Source organism: Cricetulus griseus, chromosome 4 (genome assembly GCF_003668045.3).
Source record: "Cricetulus griseus strain 17A/GY chromosome 4, alternate assembly CriGri-PICRH-1.0, whole genome shotgun sequence".
In the NCBI taxonomy this organism is placed as follows: Eukaryota; Metazoa; Chordata; class Mammalia; order Rodentia; family Cricetidae; genus Cricetulus; species Cricetulus griseus.
In genome coordinates, this window is record NC_048597.1 from 102,274,276 (window position 1) to 102,291,673 (window position 17,398).

The 17,398-nt window shown below is 47.7% G+C and overlaps 1 protein-coding gene across 2 annotated transcripts in view; it reads right to left on the minus strand.

The window, feature by feature from the left end:
* Nucleotides 1-8,828: 8,828 nt before the first annotated feature.
* Atp2a2 (ATPase sarcoplasmic/endoplasmic reticulum Ca2+ transporting 2) overlaps nt 8,829-17,398 on the minus strand; it is a 48,881-nt gene continuing 40,311 nt past the window's right edge. The window contains exons 12-21 of one of the 2 annotated variants that reach the window (XR_003485072.2): nt 17,037-17,159; nt 16,738-16,956; nt 15,727-16,062; nt 15,039-15,259; nt 14,228-14,430; nt 13,202-13,287; nt 12,822-12,955; nt 12,334-12,451; nt 10,706-12,248; nt 8,829-9,306 (exon numbers count right to left, since the gene is read on the minus strand). Coding sequence is in view for 1 of the 2 variants with exons in the window: in XM_035443303.1 (XP_035299194.1) it covers nt 11,979-12,248; nt 12,334-12,451; nt 12,822-12,955; nt 13,202-13,287; nt 14,228-14,430; nt 15,039-15,259; nt 15,727-16,062; nt 16,738-16,956; nt 17,037-17,159 (1,710 nt within the window). In the remaining variant the exon portion in view is untranslated. Of the gene's footprint in view, nt 12,249-12,333; nt 12,452-12,821; nt 12,956-13,201; nt 13,288-14,227; nt 14,431-15,038; nt 15,260-15,726; nt 16,063-16,737; nt 16,957-17,036; nt 17,160-17,398 lie in introns of both variants that reach the window. The other variant, XM_035443303.1, reaches the window with a different exon arrangement.

Genomic DNA, 17,398 nt, shown 5'->3' on the forward strand with positions numbered 1-17,398 from the left:
ACAAAACTGGGAGCCTCAGGAATGGCTCCTGGTGGGTAGTGTGCACAGGTTGAGGCTTATTTCATTTATCACGTGTCTTTTGAGACAGATCTCGATGTGTAGCCAGCAGTTCCAGAGAACTACATCCTGATCCATAGGCAGAGAGAGTGAGCCTGGGCCTAACACGGGTTTTTGAAGCCTCAGAGCTTCAACCCTCCCCACCCCCCAGTGAAACAGTTCCTCCAAGACCACACCTCCTAATCCTTCTTTTCCTTCCAAATAGTGCCACTGGCTGGTGACTTGAGCATGCAAATCTTTGAGCCCATGAGGGTCATTCTTACTGAAATCACCATGGTACTGAGGAGCTGTCAGCCGCTAGTCCTCCATGGAGGAGTTGTAGCCCTGCCCTTGTCATGGACCTCTCTCCACTGCTGAGCACCTGCTCAAGCCAGCAGCCTGGTACATGGGATCCACCCACAGGACCCATGGCAGCCACACAACGTTTCTTAGCCTTCCTCTAGAACACAAAACAGCGGTCTAGTCAGCCTCACACTTGGGGGTGGTTCTCAGTGCAGCAGACTGCAAGGTCTGGAATCCTGGCCTGGAGCATGGGCATCTTTGCTCTGCCCAACTTCCTGCTCTTGGCAGGCTTCCTGGACTTGAGGCTGACTTCAGAGAGGTCCCAGAGCTCCACCCTGTAGTCACCTGTGAGTGGGAATAATGGGCCTTAACTGGCCTTACCTGTGGCACCTGGTCTCACAGCTTAAACCCCACTCACCTGGGGCGGGCCTGGGCCAGTAGCATCACACTGGCTGCAAGCTCTGCCAAGACCAGTTCTCAAGGGCCACATCGTTTGCCGATGACAGACACTGAGGCCAGACTGGACAGACAGCTCACCTTGGCCCCTAGGGAAGCTGCTGAGGTAAGCATCTTACTCCATCTTCCCACATTACACAGAGGCCTCCTTCTCCTGAGGCAGAAGGTGGGGTGTCAGTTGCCACCTCTCTCCTGGGGAAGTGGAGGGGCACAAAGGCTGGCCTCTTATGTCAAGCCTCCTCCAGGCTTAGACATGCCCTGGGTGCTCAGGGGCCAGGACAAGGGCATGCGGTTTTCCTAGACTCCACAGGACATGTTTGTCATTGGCAGAGGAGAGTTTATTTTACAAACCACACAGCACAACAAAGCCAGAAAGAACCCAGAACCCCACCACCGATTGCCTTCCTTAGTGGCCATCAACAGAAAATGTGAATTTTTAAGTAACAGTATCAATCTGTTAATGGGATGTAAAAGGTGTGGCTAGTGTAACAATGTTTTCTTGTCAGGACCCCTAGGCTCATCTCTGAACTACCCATCCTGTGACCTCTATGTCTGGCTGGAGACCCTGCCTTTCATCTTCCCAGAGTTCTCTGCCTAAAAGTCCTACCTGAACTCTCCTGCCTAGCTATTGACTGTTGAGCTTTTTATTACACCAATCACAGCAGTACATCTTCACACTGTACAAATACCCCACAACAGCCATAGGCTGGAGAGATGGCTCAGTGGTTAAGAGCACTGACTATTCTTCCTAAGGAGTGGGACCAATTCTTAGCACCCACATGGCTGGCAGCTCAAAACTACCTGTAACTCCAAGGTCTGAAAGCCTCACACTGACATACATGCAGGTGAAACACCAATGCCTGTAAAAAAACAAAGTCTGGTGGATCCAAAGTTGCAGCAGCCTCTTGATCACCATTCCACTTCTGGTAGCTGTCCAAAGGAATAAAAGGGGTGCTTAGACAGGGACTGTACCCCTACCCCTGTGTTTACAAAGGATGAGAGGTGGGAACAACCCAGGCATCCAGAGAAGAATGCATGCATAGAATATGGTCCAGCTAATAAGCAGCCACAAAACTGAAAACACGAATCCACTTTGAGAATGTTATGCAAGTTGGAAGGAGCCAGTCACAGGGCTAATAGTATGTCTGTTCTACTCATCTGAAACACCTGGAAGAGGCAACTTCCTCAGGCTGGGAGAGAGCTGCAGACAGTGCATGGCTGGGGTCGGGGGCAGATCTGCAGCTAGGAGTACACAGTTGGGGGACTGCAGCTGTAGATGCATGACTGGTATACAAGAATGTAGCTCAGGCCAGGCGTTGGTGGCTCTCGCCTTTAATCCCAGCACTCGGGAGGCAGAGGCAGGCGGATCTTTGTGAGTTCCAGGCCAGCCTGGTCTCCAGAACGAGTGCCAGGACAGGCTCCAAAGCTACACAGAGAAACCCTGTCTCAAAAAATCAAAAAAAAAAAAATGTAGTTTATGCCAGTGAAATGATATAAAAAATGCTTGAAAGAGTCAATTGGATATTTTGCCCCTAAATGTATAGGAAGAATCTGTGATCCACCATCTAAGCCGTTCGTTCACACAGCATGTGTGAATGAAAGCCCAGGGTCTGCTGGCCCTGGGTCTCTGAGGCTGCTCTGTCCCCTGGACATATCTGTCACGTGGTGTGCAGAGCCCCTGCATGCCCTTTGCTGTTGCTGGGTGCTTGTCTTGAATCTAGTCTATGTCTGTGATGTCAGAGACACTTTCTAACAGTCCCAGGGCACAAGAAGGTCACACTCGTGTGGGCTGCAGAGGACCATGAGGCCATCGTCACTCTTGGGTGTTAGACTAGAACCTTTGCTGACCTGGGGTTCACCAGGCACTTAAAGTCTGGCCACATTTCCCATGTTACAATTAGCTGTGTGGCTATGTGTGGGCTTCTGGCCTGGCACCGAGTCAGCTCTCTTTGGTAGCACATTGCTGTTCAGCCCTGAGGTTAGATGCTGTGACTCCCTGGGCAGTGTCCTCTGTCCCATGGCTGTCATCCCCCAGCTGATGCAGCACCCCACCCCCGCCCCCACCTTGTCCTCTGAGCCCTCAGGCTCAGCCTGGATACATTCAGGCTGCCAGCCAGTCTGGCCACCGTGGTGTCATCCTGAGACCCGTTCCCCTGCCGCTTAGGTCTTCCAAGTCTGTCTGTAAACAACCCTCAGCAGCTTCTCTGTGCTCCCAGCTTTTCCTTCTTTGGGTAAATCCTTAGCAGGATGTTGCAGAGCAGAGTAATCCTTCTTGGAACTTTCCAGTGGGCTGGCCAACTCTCCACTCTGTAAGAATCTGGTAGCCCAGGCTGGCCCTTTCCCACTTGTGCTCTCTCCCAGCTGTCCCATCTCTCACTAGATACTCACCAGGACCCTGGCTGAAATGGCCAGCTTCTCCTCACTGGAGCTTTTCTCAGGCCTGGGGGGCCCAGGACAATTCCTTGTGCCCAGCTCTGCCTTGGGGGAACTCATTCCCTTTGCCTGAGGTTGAGGGTGACTGCTGGCTCTGGCTCTGATGTGGAATGAGGCTCCTCTTTCCTTTGGTGTACCTGCAGGACCTTAGCCTCTCTATGCCTATGTCCCCTCTGCCTGTCCTAAGAGTGTCAGCACATCCTTGGAGCCCCAGGCTAGAGCATGTGCCCGGTCTTTTTGCAATTCAGCCTCCCTGTGGACATGACTGGTCTCCATCTGCCACAGCATCTAACCTCAGGGCTTTCCAGCAGGCTCAGATATCCACAGATTTGATGCTGTCTGCTTAGTTGACTGGGAACCAGAGAGACCAAGAAGCTGCCCTGATAAGGGTCAAGAGGATGGTGCGAGCACAGTGGGCAACACTCTAACCCTCTGTCACCAGAGGGTACATTAGATGCTACCTCCAAGCTCAGGGCTGTGGAACACTTGCCAGTGAGTCCAGGCCTGGCACTTCCTGGGGGTTTCACAGTGTTTTCTTTCTCTCAATTTATTTTCGGATATAGGATCTCTCACTCTGTAGACCAGTCTGGCCTCAAACTCACAGAGATCCCCCTGCTTCTGCCTCCCAGGAGCTGAAAGTAAAGACAGCACCAGCACAGCCAAACATGGACTGAGATGAAAAGTAGTCAGGAGGTGCCTGTGATTCTCAGCATTTGGAAACTGGAAGTTAGGGGGACCAGAAGTTTGAGGTCATCCTCAGCTATATTTGAGGCCAACCTGGGATGCAGAAGCCCCAACCCATGCATGGGTATGTTCTGTGACTCTATGAGCAGCCACATTCATATCCTCAGGTATGTCTTTTGTTTGTTTGTTGTTATTTGAGACAGGCTCTTTTTACATAGCCCTGGATGTCCTGGAACTCACCATGTAGACCAGGCTGGCCTCAAACACACTGAGATCCTCCTGCCTCTGCTCCTGAGTGCTGGGATTAAAGGTGTGTGCCACCATGCTTGGCCACCAACACCAATCCTAACTGTCATCTGTACATAGAAAGGAAGTGTAAAGGCCAAGCTCTGTAGTGGCTACAGATCAAGAGGATGAGCACACTTCACTTACGAACTTTATAGCTGGGTTAATTTCCATGTAGAAAATCATTTGGCACGGGGTGGGGACTACGAGCACTTGCTGAGGCTCCCCCTCCTCCCTTCTGGAGCACAGCTGGCCTTTCAGGAGGCAGCGCCAGGACTCTACACAGAAACAGTGGGCAGCATGACATCCTGGTGGGTCTTAGAGGGACACCTGGCTTGTGGACACTTGCCATGGAGTTCAGTCAGAGGCAGACTTCCGCCCTCAGGTCTTCCTAGATCTTTCCTGCTGCTGCATCCATGGCTACAGCTGCTTCTGGTCTCCACAGTTCCTACGGTAGCAGCACTTGGATGTCTGGGACTGAATGAATTGTCTCCTTGTCCTGGATGGCAGAGGTCTCAGGTCCACCTCAAGTCCATCTACTCCTGTCCCAAATGGAATTACCCATTTTGGGTCTGTGTGAAATGCTTTGTGATCTCAATTCTTTAAATTCTGTGCAGTCTCTCCAGGTTGCCAGAAGTCCTCTGGTGGCTTTAGTGTCATTCCTACAAAGGAAGTCCCCTGTCCCCCAGCTGTGTAAGATTTCCTGTGTTCTGCAGTTTACTGTGTCTGCTGAGCACCAGGTTTCTTTCAATCCTGTTTGGAAGTTAAGATTCTTCCCATTATGGATCATGGTCTTTTTATCCGTTCTGGAACATTCTCAGTTATTAGCTATTCAAAGAATTCATCTTTCAGACTGTTCTGAAGTGACAAGGAAGTGTTTGATGCCATCACCTACACTCAGTTGTCCCCAGCTGTCCCTGCTGCATTCTGGTTAGTGGTTTGTTGCTGATCTATCTCTGATGCTACCCCCATCATCAGGTTTGTGGTTTGGGTGACCACTTTATCACATGCTCTTTGAGTTTTGGGCCATCTTGAGATTTAGGGGGTGCTCATCAGGGTTATTCAGAGGCTTGTCAGATGTTTTCTGAGGTGTGGAGCATTCTAGGGGATCAAAGGTGCCTGCCTCAGGGTGTCACCAGCATTAAGGTGTGTTTAGCTTGCTTGCCTGGTCTGTACTCTATCCTGTGCACACTGTTCAGCCTTCTTTGGAAGTGATACTGCCTTGACCACGGAGCCTGTGGAGGGGTGGACCTGAGATCTGCAGCTCTTGCCCCCCCCCCCACCAATAACCCTTTGTTCACACCAATGCCAACTTGTGATTATTTCACACCCAAAGTTAGCTCTGTACTTAAGCACTCTGCAGTGAGGTTGGCCCTGTGTCCTTTGAGATGCCCCATCTGTTCTGTGCTGAGCACATGCTTGAGGCATGTGGTGTGTCCTATTTGGAACCTGCCATGGAAGGTGGTCTGAGGAAGCCTGAGTGGGGTATGCATGCTCCCTGCTCCTAGGTGGACATTCTCTTTGTCAGTAACCTGCAGATGTTCATCCTGCTCCAGCCATGGGTGGAGCCAGGCTGGAATTCATCAATCCCTGTTCAATTCATGACTTGGTGGTTCTGATCTCCACTGCTGCCTTTATAGCCACCTGAATCCTGGAGGCCGCTGTTTATAACCACCAAAGCAAGAAATTAACTGATTTTTGTCTCAAAAAAAAAAAAAAAAAAAAGAGCCGGGCAGTGGTGGTGCACTTGGGAGGCAGAGGCAGGTGGATCTCTCTGAGTTAGAGACTAGTCTGGTCTACAAGAGCTAGTTCCAGGACAGCCTCCAAAGCCACAGAGAAACCCTGTCTCGAAAAACCAAAAAAGAAGATTTATTTTGCCTGTGTGTAAGACTACGCTCCATGCGTATGCAGTGTCTATGGAGGCCAGAAGAGGTTTCAGGTGCTGGGAATCCAACCCAGGTCCTCTGTAAGAGCAACAAGTGCTCTTAACTGCTGAGCCATTGCTCTGCACCTTTCATATATATATATATATATATATATATATATATATATATATATATGTATGTATGTATGTATGTATGATGTATGTATACAGTGTTCTGTCTGTAAGTTTGCTTGCATGACAGAAGAGGGCATCAGATCTTATTATAGATGGCTGTGAGCCATCACATGGTTGCTGGGAATTGAACTCAGGACCTCTGGAGAACAGTCATTGCTCTTAACCTCTGAGCCATTTCTCCAGCCTGCTCTGCCCCCTTCTTAAAAAGAAAAAACAATTGTGATTGTGTACACACAAGCATAATGTGTGTGAAAATCCGAGAACTGACAGGAATCTGTTCTCTCCTACAATGAGGGAAGGTGGCCAAACTCAGGTCAGGCCTGATGTAGTCACCTCTACCAGCTGAGCCATTTTGCCAGTCTAGTTTTTTTCTTTCCCCTTTGGTTTGTCTTTTAGAGGCAGGGTTTCATTTGTAGCCCAGGCTGGCCTGAAGCTTGTGCAGCATACATGGCTCCTGAATGGTGCAGCCAGCCTTCTGCACTGAGTCTTTCAGGCAGAGTATGCCTCATTCATGGGCTCTTGTGGACTCACTCAGGCCTTGTCTTTCCAAAGGATGGTCTAGATGACAGTTCTCAAATCTGTGAGCTGCAACTCCTTTGGGGGTGTCAAACGACCCTTTCACAGGGGTCACCTAAGAGCATCCTGCACACCAGATATTTAACACTGCAATTTGTAACAGTAGAAAATAGTTATGAAGTAGCAACAAAAACTATGGCTGGGGTAATTAGATGAGAGGCTGTGCACTGTAGTTCTGGCACTTGGGAGGCAGGGGCAGCCTGTGAGATGAGGCCAGCTTGGACTCTATAGAGTTCCAGGCCAACCTGAGTCACATCATGAGACTGAATAACAAAAACAAAAAAACCCAGTGGCGTGCGGGGATAAGCAAAACCCCCAAAAGATTGGTCAGATGTGGTACAGACCTTTTATGCCAGTATAGACTGTTCTCTGTTCAGTGTATGAGAAACCAGTTTTCTTGACTGTAGATTCTAATCAGCATGCCTTTAGGCTAGGATGAAGTGTATAAACTTTGTCTCTTTCCTAGGGTTCCATGTCACACCAAGAAAGGCAAAGTTTTCACTCTGTATTTAGAAAACCTTAAGGTGGTGAGGCTTTGCTTAACACATGCTGCTGACGTCCTAGTTTTGGGCATTGGGTCTGGGTTGACCTCAAGTTCTGACTCACTCTGACTTGTCTGTCCCAAGCTTCCCACTGCTGAGCACTTGGCAATTTTACTTCTCTCCTGCAAAGTGTCATAGTTGTGAGGCTTTCCTGGGGGCCTAGAGTGGACCTGCTGGGTCCTGAAAGGTGATACCCAGTTGTTTTCCAAGGGGCACTGCCTTCCCAGAAGCTAGAGTTCCTAGCTGACAACGGGAGCAGTTTGCTAGCATGCTTTCTAAGGCATTTCTCTCTCAGAGTACACAGTCTGAGCTTTACACTAGATTGGGTCTAAGGGTACAGGAGTGTATCTCTTCCTGCCAACCACATACTGAGCTCAAGTGGCCTGTGTGCACCAGCTGCTCAGCACGCTCCATCTGCCCCCACGTTAGAACAAACCTATTAGATTAAAACCACTGTCTTCAACGTTATTATTAAACGTTACTAAGAACAGGATGGCGGGCTGTAGTGCTCACACCTCCCAGCACTCAGGAGGCAGGTGGAGCTCCAGGCCCTCTTGGTCTGCATTGAGACCCCATCTTGTTAATTCTGAGAAATTTCTCCTTAGTCTCATTTGAACTCGTGGGGACAGTGATCTTGCTATTCTGAAGCGTTTCATTATCCCGAATGTGTGCACATGTGGAGGTTAGTTTTGTGGATGGAGTCAGTTCTTTTTACCATGGCTTCTGGAAATCAACTCCAGGTTTATATGGCAAATGCCTTTACCTGCTGAGCCACCTTGCTGTCCCTGGGTGTTAACTGTTGTCAGGGGGTTCTCTCACTTTCAGGAGTTGACGGGATTTAAGTTTTCTGTTAGCTTGACGTTCTGGAATGAGTATAATGGCCATTTTAGGGAATGGGCTCATCTCTGGCAAATCAGGGGCGGGTTCTGGATCCATTCAGGTCTACTTATCTGTCTCAGAAGGTGACAGCATAGTTGTTTTGCATCGGAGCAGTCAGGCAACTCCGAGGCTAGTCATGTGTGGAATCTCCTCTTCCTCCTAAGCAATGAAGACCCCCACACTTAGCTTCCCTCCTGGATGAGTACAAAACTAGTCTCATAGAGACCTCAGCACCCATCCCCATTCTCCTATAAAACAGCCACTGCTACACTCAGGGTTTATCGTAGAATAGATTTATTTACCTGAAATCATGTCTGTGCAATACCTGTTACCAGCACAGAGAGAAACTGACCTCTATTTCCAGTCTACAGTCAAACATGCGCTGTGAGAAGCTGTGAGGAGCTGACGCTGAGCTCTTTAAAACAGTAAATGCACACAACACTTGTATTGCACCAACATGTCTACTGCTTCTGACTTCATTAAATAAATTACATTAATACAGTGTGAAACAGCTGGCTGCACACCCACAAAACAACTCAAGTTAGGCCTACATTGTAACCATTCAACAGCTGTAGTGTTTTTAAATGAATTTATAAATAAGCAAACTGTACAGGGCCAATTAGAAAGCATGTTTCAATGTCACTGCAGAGCAATCTGGCTGCTTACAACTGAAGGCATGCATTACAATTATCATACAGCTATAAAGGCTATGACATTTGTAGAGAAATGTGGAGACTTGGCTGATGGCTTCTGTTCTTGGATAAGGGTTCAGAACCTCATTCTTCTTGCAGCAAAGAAATCAAACTTCTCTGGAGGCTGATTCTTTACGCTAAACTGTACATTTGTTATTATTCTGATTGAACAGCTAAAACCCCACTGCTATACACATTTCCTCCACATCACACAGTGAGTTGGAAACTGTTTCTATTTTTCTTTTCCCCAACATCAGTCATGCAGAGGGCTGGTAGATGTGTTGCTAACAACGCACATGCACGCACCCGAACACCCCTGACATTTCTGCAAATGGTTTAGGAAGCGGTTACTCCAGTATTGCTGAAAAGGAAAGAGAGAGGAAATCAGCTTCTTGAAATATAGAGCAATGTTAGAAAAACTTCCCAAGACACACCAACAGGGACAGACGGAAAGAACACTGCATTTAGTCTAGATGCAAGACCAGCATTCTAAGTGCCCTGGAATGCTGCCCTGTCACATCTAGAAGCAGTGGCTTGGTGACTGCCTTGTGCCTCCTACTACTGCCGGCTCCTAACAAAGCCCCATGAGGCAGAAACTAGAAGGCATGTCAGGTATGGGGGCAGTGTGAATGGGAGATCTCTGTAGCCATGCAGAGGGTGAGGCAGGTGAAGCAGAGTGAATGGCATGGCACCAGGGGAGGAAAGGCCTTCCTACTCCCTCCCTGTTCTCCATGGCAGCAGTCCTGGGCTGCAGGCTCAGCTCTGCTTTGGAAGATCTTGATGGATTTGGTGGCTCATTGCAATGGGCACAACCATGCCTCTTGGCTTATGGGCACTGCAGGCTGAGCCGGTGCTGTGCTCTGGGTGTTCTGAGGGTTGTGACACTATTGGGCTGAGACCCTAGTTTAAAGATGCTAGGGTAGCAGTTGCTGTGAGGTGGCGGGCCTTCCCCAGCCCTGGCAGCACCTGCCCTAGCTGCTGGGGAATGCATCACCTGCACTTTGCTGAGTGGGCTGCAGCGCTGAACCTTTGATACAGCTGCAATGAAGAGACGACTCAGGAAAACCTCAAAGCTGACTTCCAGGCCAGACTGCCCTAGTGGTTGAGGACAACACTGCCCATCCATGTACTGCAGTCCCTTCTTGAGGGTGTTGGGTGAGGGAAGGCTGAGTACCTGCAGAGGGAGGCCTGTGGCTGGGACTATGCTGTTGGCCTTGATCTGTGGGTCTGACCCCCTCATAACGTCCAAAAATAGCAAACCTGCCTGTTTCCTGAGAATTGTTAACTTCCTACAGCACCCAGAGGCCTTGAACTCAAGGGTCAGTTGCATTCCTTCAGAACCTGGCACTTACTTCTGCCTGCCTGCTCACCCCTGCAACTAAGGGAACCAGCAGCCCTTAGGTTTTTGTATACCAGGAGATTGTTATAATGGCCATGCCCTAGATGCTAAGACATGCCCTAGGAAGGCGACAAAAAACAGGGTCAGTATCTAGATTTACTGCTTTCTGTAGCCAGTGAAAATCCAAAAGTCTTGGCACATTTTTGTATAAGGTCTGTTTGGCACTAGAGGTGACACAGGTCACAAGATCCTCTTCCCCACAACTCGTAAGAATCACTGTCCCAGGCAGTGTCTACGCTCAAGTCTATGTGTAGTGAGCAGCTGACATCCCTTAGGAGTGGCTGCTGCACAGGGGCCATTTCATTCAGTGGCATCCCTGTAGACAGGCCACAGCACCCCAACCCCACAGGAAGATACTCACGTTAGTTGATGGATGTTGGAAGGCATTGGAGGAAAACACCACAGTTAGGACTGTTAATGACTCACACTGCCGTTAAGACTGACCTTGAACATGCGCAAACGTTCATCAGTCATGATGGTGGTGGTTAGTGCCATATTCAAATAAAAATAGTTCTATACAATATGTTCATTTGGTCATGTGCTATTTACAGATTTTACAAAACATACACACACCTACACACACACTTGCCCTTATACCAGGCTACATACAACAGGCCAGCAGAAACTTGCATAAATGTGTATCACATGACAGATCGTGCCTATACATCCTAAACAAAACCCTACAATGCAGCAGAACAGGATTCTCCCCTCAGGAACAGGAAACTAAGGCTCTAAGCTGAGGACCTCAGAGAAATCTGAACTGATTATAGATAGTTCAAGGTAGGCCATTAAGAACAAGACAGTTATTTTTCTCTGTCCATTTAAAATGTTTTATTTTTTCTTTTAAACTAGATTGTGAAGTGCCAATGAATAGGCAATGCTGGCAAAACAATGTCTGTTACAATAAAATACATTAGACATTTAAATAAATAACCTTAAAACTAGGCGAGGGACAGAAACCCAGTCGATTTGAATCTGGAGCAATGTTTTCTGCACAAGCGAGAACAGGCAACCTCTAGTGAAGACGGATGTAAACAGAACCATCAGACCTACAGAAGAAGCCGAGCGGGCTGGGGTGGGCTGGGGGTGACAGAGGCTGAGGGTGCAGGAAGTGGCAAACCAAAAATACTGACTGAGGTAGCAGGACTCTGCTCAGTGCAGAAAAATTGGCTTATGAATAAAAATTAGACTGTGATATCAAATTAAATCCAGAGAATCATGCAAAAGACACAATACATGCTATTTAGTTTTTTTTTCTTTTAAAAACCACACACATTCATTTCCTAAAGTCTGCTGCCAATTAATTTGCTGACAATGTCTGCTGGCTCAACTATCTTTGTACAAGTATGAGTATTAAACAGAACACTGTACATGCTTTTTCATCTACAAAAAAATATCTGCATAAAATAGTGTTAGTTCTCTGTACATGTCAATGGACACTTTAATTATGTGTATAAAAAAAAGGAAAATCTTGTCCCACTGGAGTCAGAAAAAGCAAAACAAAATCTAGAATATGAAACCTCCTTCACCAGCCAATATGTTCATGTGAAAATTCAGCAGAAATAGACAGTTGCTTTAAACAATAAAAAATTAATCGATTAAGTTAAAACATCTTCTGTATGTAGCGCTGTCAGTCAAGACCAGAACATATCGCTAAAGTTAGTGTCTGTGCTGTAGACCCAGACCACCAGGGGCATAATGAGCAGCACAAACGGCCAGGAAATGCCATCGGTGCATGCCGACAGCGAGCAGGATTTGGTGGCAGGCTGCACACACTCTTTACCGGGTTCCAGGTAGTTTCGGGCCACAAACTTAAGCGTCTCATCCATGAGGATCACAGGCAAGGAGATTTTCAGCACCATCAGCCACTGGGTCAGATTCAACGGTGTGATCTGGAAGATGAGCTGAGACACACAAGGCCACCGTCAAGCTTTTGGACATGCCAGAGAGGGACCATACCAGACCCAGCCTGGGGTCCATATGACTTACTGGCAAAGGTTCCACGTAGAGAATCAGGAAGTGAAGTGACATGGACAAGCAGATGGAGCCCACGAGCCAGATATTCTCCCAAGGGGGCATCCTCAGCAAGGACTGGTTTTCAGACAAGCTGAGGGTGACAAGAGAGGTGACTTCACCGGATGACACAGAAGGGGGCTCATGGTGACCTAAGGCCTGGATTTTCCAGTGAGGTCAACCACAGGCTTCAGCACAACAGGTCCATCTTGATAGGCTCAAAGTTGCTTGTAATGGCCAGAAGCTTTTGCAGTGGCTTAGTTGACCTTTTGTGTTCCCTGGGGTGCAAGGCATAGCTGGGACCACCAGTAGCACTATTAGACCCCGCCATATCTGGAGCACATGGTGGCGAGAGCCCCCACTGGTTCCTGAGGCAAGAGCTTTAAAACTGTCCTTTTCTGAAGGGAAAAGCTTTACCAGCCATGAACCCCATAATAAATTCTCAGCCCACAAGACTCACTAACCTGTTGAGGGCATTACACATCTCTATGGTTACTAGAACAGAAAGCGCCATTGTCATTGGGTACGGGGACTCAAAGATTGCACAGTCCACTCCTTCGAAGTCTGGGTTGTCCTCTTTACACTGTAGGAAGTGACTCTGCAATGGAAGACCAGAAACATTCCATTATCCCAGGTAGTTCCCTAGCCCAGACACCCAATTCCATACCCCAGCACCAACATGAGACATCTTGGCTAAGCCTTGGGGCTCAGAGCCGCCTGAGGCAACTGTTTACCTGTTTATGCCCTAAAACGATCCTATACCACAGAGAGGCCAAGAGCTTACAAGAATTCACTCTACTAAACAGAAAAGAAAAAAAAGGAAGGAAGAAAATCGATTAAATACCAGCTGGTAGAAGGACACTCTTGGACCACCGTCAGCAGCGATGAACCACCATGCAGCAGCACCCACAGTAGCAGCGCCAACGTAACCTGGAAATAAACATGACGTTTACACTTGGGGGCTGTGGACAGCACTATACACACTGCAGGCTAACACCCAGGTCAGAGCAGCTGACCACAGACAAGGTGTTTCTGATTTAAGCAATCAGCCATCTCTGGAGCTGAATCCAACCCAGTCTCTACACAATGTGCCAGAGCTAAAGAGCAAGCACAGGCTCGCTTCAAGACCACAGGTGTACAGGTACTCTCCACCAGGCAAATCACACAGTGTGAGAGGACCAAGTAAAACCACTATTTATAGATAAATTGATGTGACCTTGTTGAACACTATGTAGCTGCTTTGTTTCATTTATGGCCTAGCAGAACCCTTCAAAGAAACTGCTGGGTTTAGGGCAGAGGTCATTCCTCATCAACTATAATTCAGGAAGTCTATTATAAAGGTGAGAATGGTCCACCCTGTGTTGCAGTCTCCTAACTGCAAAGCACACACTGGCTAACCTGGAAATTATAACGGTGCTCAGGGCACTGGTTAAAAGACAACAGATAGGGAACTCCTGTTGCATCACAGATAGGGAGGAGAAGGTTTTTGCAAAAGCCAAAATCTATTTGATCTCTAAAGAGCACCTGATTCACGAGACCAGAGGACTGGCAAGCTTCTCTAGACCACTTTGAATTTAAAGCAGTGTATGAATTATGCAAACAAAATGCGTTCCTACGGGTCCCGGAAACATGGTTTCACTTCTCTGGGCATCGATTCCCTAACTGTGACAGAATACAGAACTAGCCTTCACTGGCGGGACTCTACTTGTCCCCTTGGTAGTAATTACCCATTTATATCTCAGCCTGAAGCTCTGAAGAGGGAATGACCTTGGCCTGTCTTGATGTTCAACAAGGACTTCATGGAGGCTCTGAGGAAGCCTGCACTGACAGGGGTACCCTCCCAACAGAAACAACAAACAACTGTACTCACAGCCAATAGCCAGGTAACGGAAAAACAGCCACCCGCTGATCAAGGGTTCTTTTGGGTTCCGGGGTGGTTTGTTCATGATGTCTAGGTCGGGAGGGTTGAACCCTAGTGCAGTGGCAGGCAGACCATCTGTCACCAGATTGACCCAGAGGAGCTGGACAGGAATCAAAGCCTCAGGAAACCCAAGGGCCGCCGTCAGAAAAATACTGTTTCCATCCAAGGGGAGAAGAGAAGGAACACAGTGAGAGTTGGAGAACTATAGAAACCTCTTCTCTCCCCAAGCCAAAAGCACCAAACAATGTATATATTCCACCAACATTGACATGAAACTTAGAGGGCCAAGACTTTCCTGAGTTTAAACTACTGAGGTAAACCAATTCCTGTGTTTTTTAGGTTTTTCAAGACAGGGTTTTTTTTCTGTGTAGTCTAGGTTGGCCTCAAACTCTGATTCTCTTGTCTCTGTCTCTGGAGTGCTGGGATTAAGGCGTGTGCAACTATGCCCAGATTAATCCCTGTCTTTTTTTGTTTCGGAGACAGGGTTTCTCTGTATTGCTTTGGAGGCTCTGTAGACCAGACTGGCCTAGAACTCACAGAGATCTGCCTGCCTCTGCCTCCCGAGTGCTGGTATTAAGACGTGCAACACCACCCCGGCTTAGTCCTGTCTTAAGAAGTGTTCTCCGCACACTGGGCAGCTACAGACAAGCACCACAGACTTTTCTCCACTCAGGCTAACAACCAAAGCTGCCACAACAGAAGCAGCAGACTGAGACAGCCCAATACCCCAGCCCCAGCCCCAGCCCCCAAAGACACCCACCAGACCACTTCCCCGACGTTGGAAGAGATGAGGTATCGGATGAACTGCTTCATGTTGTTGTAGATGGCTCGACCCTCCTCAACAGCAGCCACAATGGTGGAAAAGTTGTCATCTGCTAGGACCATCTCAGAGGCAGTCTTGGCCACTGCAGTACCTGAACCCATGGCAATGCCAATTTCCGCTTTCTTCAGAGCAGGAGCATCATTCACACCATCACCAGTCTGAAAGGGAAGCCATAGCGGATTCAGACATCAACACATAGTAGACCTCTGGGCAGAGGCAGACTGACAGCAGCAGAAGGAAATGGGATAGAGCAGTAACTGGTGTTGAAACCCTTTGCTAGGAACGTATGAAAGCAGCCCAGTAAGCTCACCAGAGATGCCGAGGCAGAACCAAGGGACTGCACATCTGCTTGGATTGTCTTACACCAACACTCAAAACCCAAGAGACATTTGTGGTATGGCCACATAATTTAAGGTCATTTACACACCTCAGACACATACCTGAATACTAAATATTGTTTACAGATTAAAAACAAACTAAAAACACCCCACTTTTCATTTTTAGAAAGAGGATATCAATAGGTAGCCCAGGGTTGCTTTCAGCCTCCTAAGTGCCAGGATTACAGGCAAGCACCATGTCACTAGATGGATGTGCTTGCTGTTTGTGCTCATGTCTAAAACCTTACCATAGCTGTGATCTCATCAAAGGACTGAAGAAACTCAACGATCTTAGACTTGTGGGAAGGTTCAACTCGAGCAAAACATCGGGCATTCAAGCAGGCATCTCTCTGGGCTGAGGGGCTGAGCTCATCAAACTCCCGCCCTGTAAAAGCCTTTGATGTCACATCCTCATCCTGCCCAAAAATACCAATTCGGCGACAGATGGCCACAGCAGTGCCCTTGTTGTCTCCAGTGATCATGATGACACGGATGCCTGCTTGCCGGCACAGCTTCACAGAAGAGGCCACTTCGATCCTGGGAGGGTCCAGCATGCCCACACAGCCAACAAAAGTCAGATTGGTCTAAAGTAAGAGAGTCACTGTGAGTTCAAACAGCTTATCACCATCATTAAGTCCTGGCCACTCTTGCTGTAAGTTCTTCCTGCTTGCCCTTGATTGAAACAAGGTCTCACTCTATCTAGTCCTACAGACACTTGTAGCAAGCAGTCTTCCTGCCTCAGCCTGATGAAGAGGGGACAGAACACAGGGTTTTGCTTATACTCAGCAGTGTTCTAACCCTGAGTCACACCCTCACTCCATTATTTTAAAGAAAACATACCCTTGTCACCAAATTATTCCAAATTCTCACATTCTGTAAGAAATTTATCCAGGGGAAAAAAACCCAAAATAATGTGTTGAAGAGTAAGAAAGAGCACTTGGTCACTGGCAGTGTTGGTGCTACAGCGAAGCTCCTTCTGTTTAGGCTGTTACAACCCTGACATGAAAACGATGGTCTATGAAGGAAGTAGAAACGAATCTCTTAGCTTGTATATTTTATCAACACCTAATAAACATTTTTAATGCAAACTAAGTTTTTAATGGATATTAAGCTTTACAGGCTTGTCTGAACTTATCTTGATTATTCTACTTTGAAAGCAGATTCATTAAGTCCTATTTCTGTCTGAAGCAACAACCTAAAGATGGCCTGCGTAGGACACCTGCCTATCCTCTGGATGCAGCACAGGCTGGTGAGGGTACCTCATACTTGATGAAGTTGGCTGAATCTTCCAGGTGCATCTCCTCTCTCCTCAGTGGGTTGTCATGAGTGGCCAGAGCCAGGCACCGCAGTGTATCACTGCCACTGCCCCACTCACGAATGACAGACATAATCTTCTGTTTGACACCAGGAGTCATGGGGACCTTGGTACTTCCAACTCGGATGTGGGTACACCTGTCGATGACACCTTCGGGAGCACCCTGAGAACATGAGATTCAGGTAAGTAACTGCTATCTGTCTAGTTACCTGATGAGAAAGCCTCTGTCTGTGTAGTACTTGCCTTCACAAACATCTTGCTCATGGATGTCCGGCTCGGTTTGTTTGGTGTACAATAGACAGACATCGATTTTCTATCACGTGAAAACTCTAGAGTAAATTCCTTCTTCATCAGCTGTTTTATGACCTATAGGAGATCAGAGATGGAGCACTCCTAGATTACCGTTTCTACACATTTTACATGTGTTCAGATACTCCTTATATGACACACCCTAGCCCTGTTCAAATATCTTCACCATGTTGGTCTTTTGGAAGCGTGGCAGCAAACAACAGTGAACAAGACAGCAAGTCCATACCCTCTAAAAGTGTCCTCTACTTTAGGAGTAGATCAGAATGTAAAACTAAGATACACTGAAAGCCACGGAG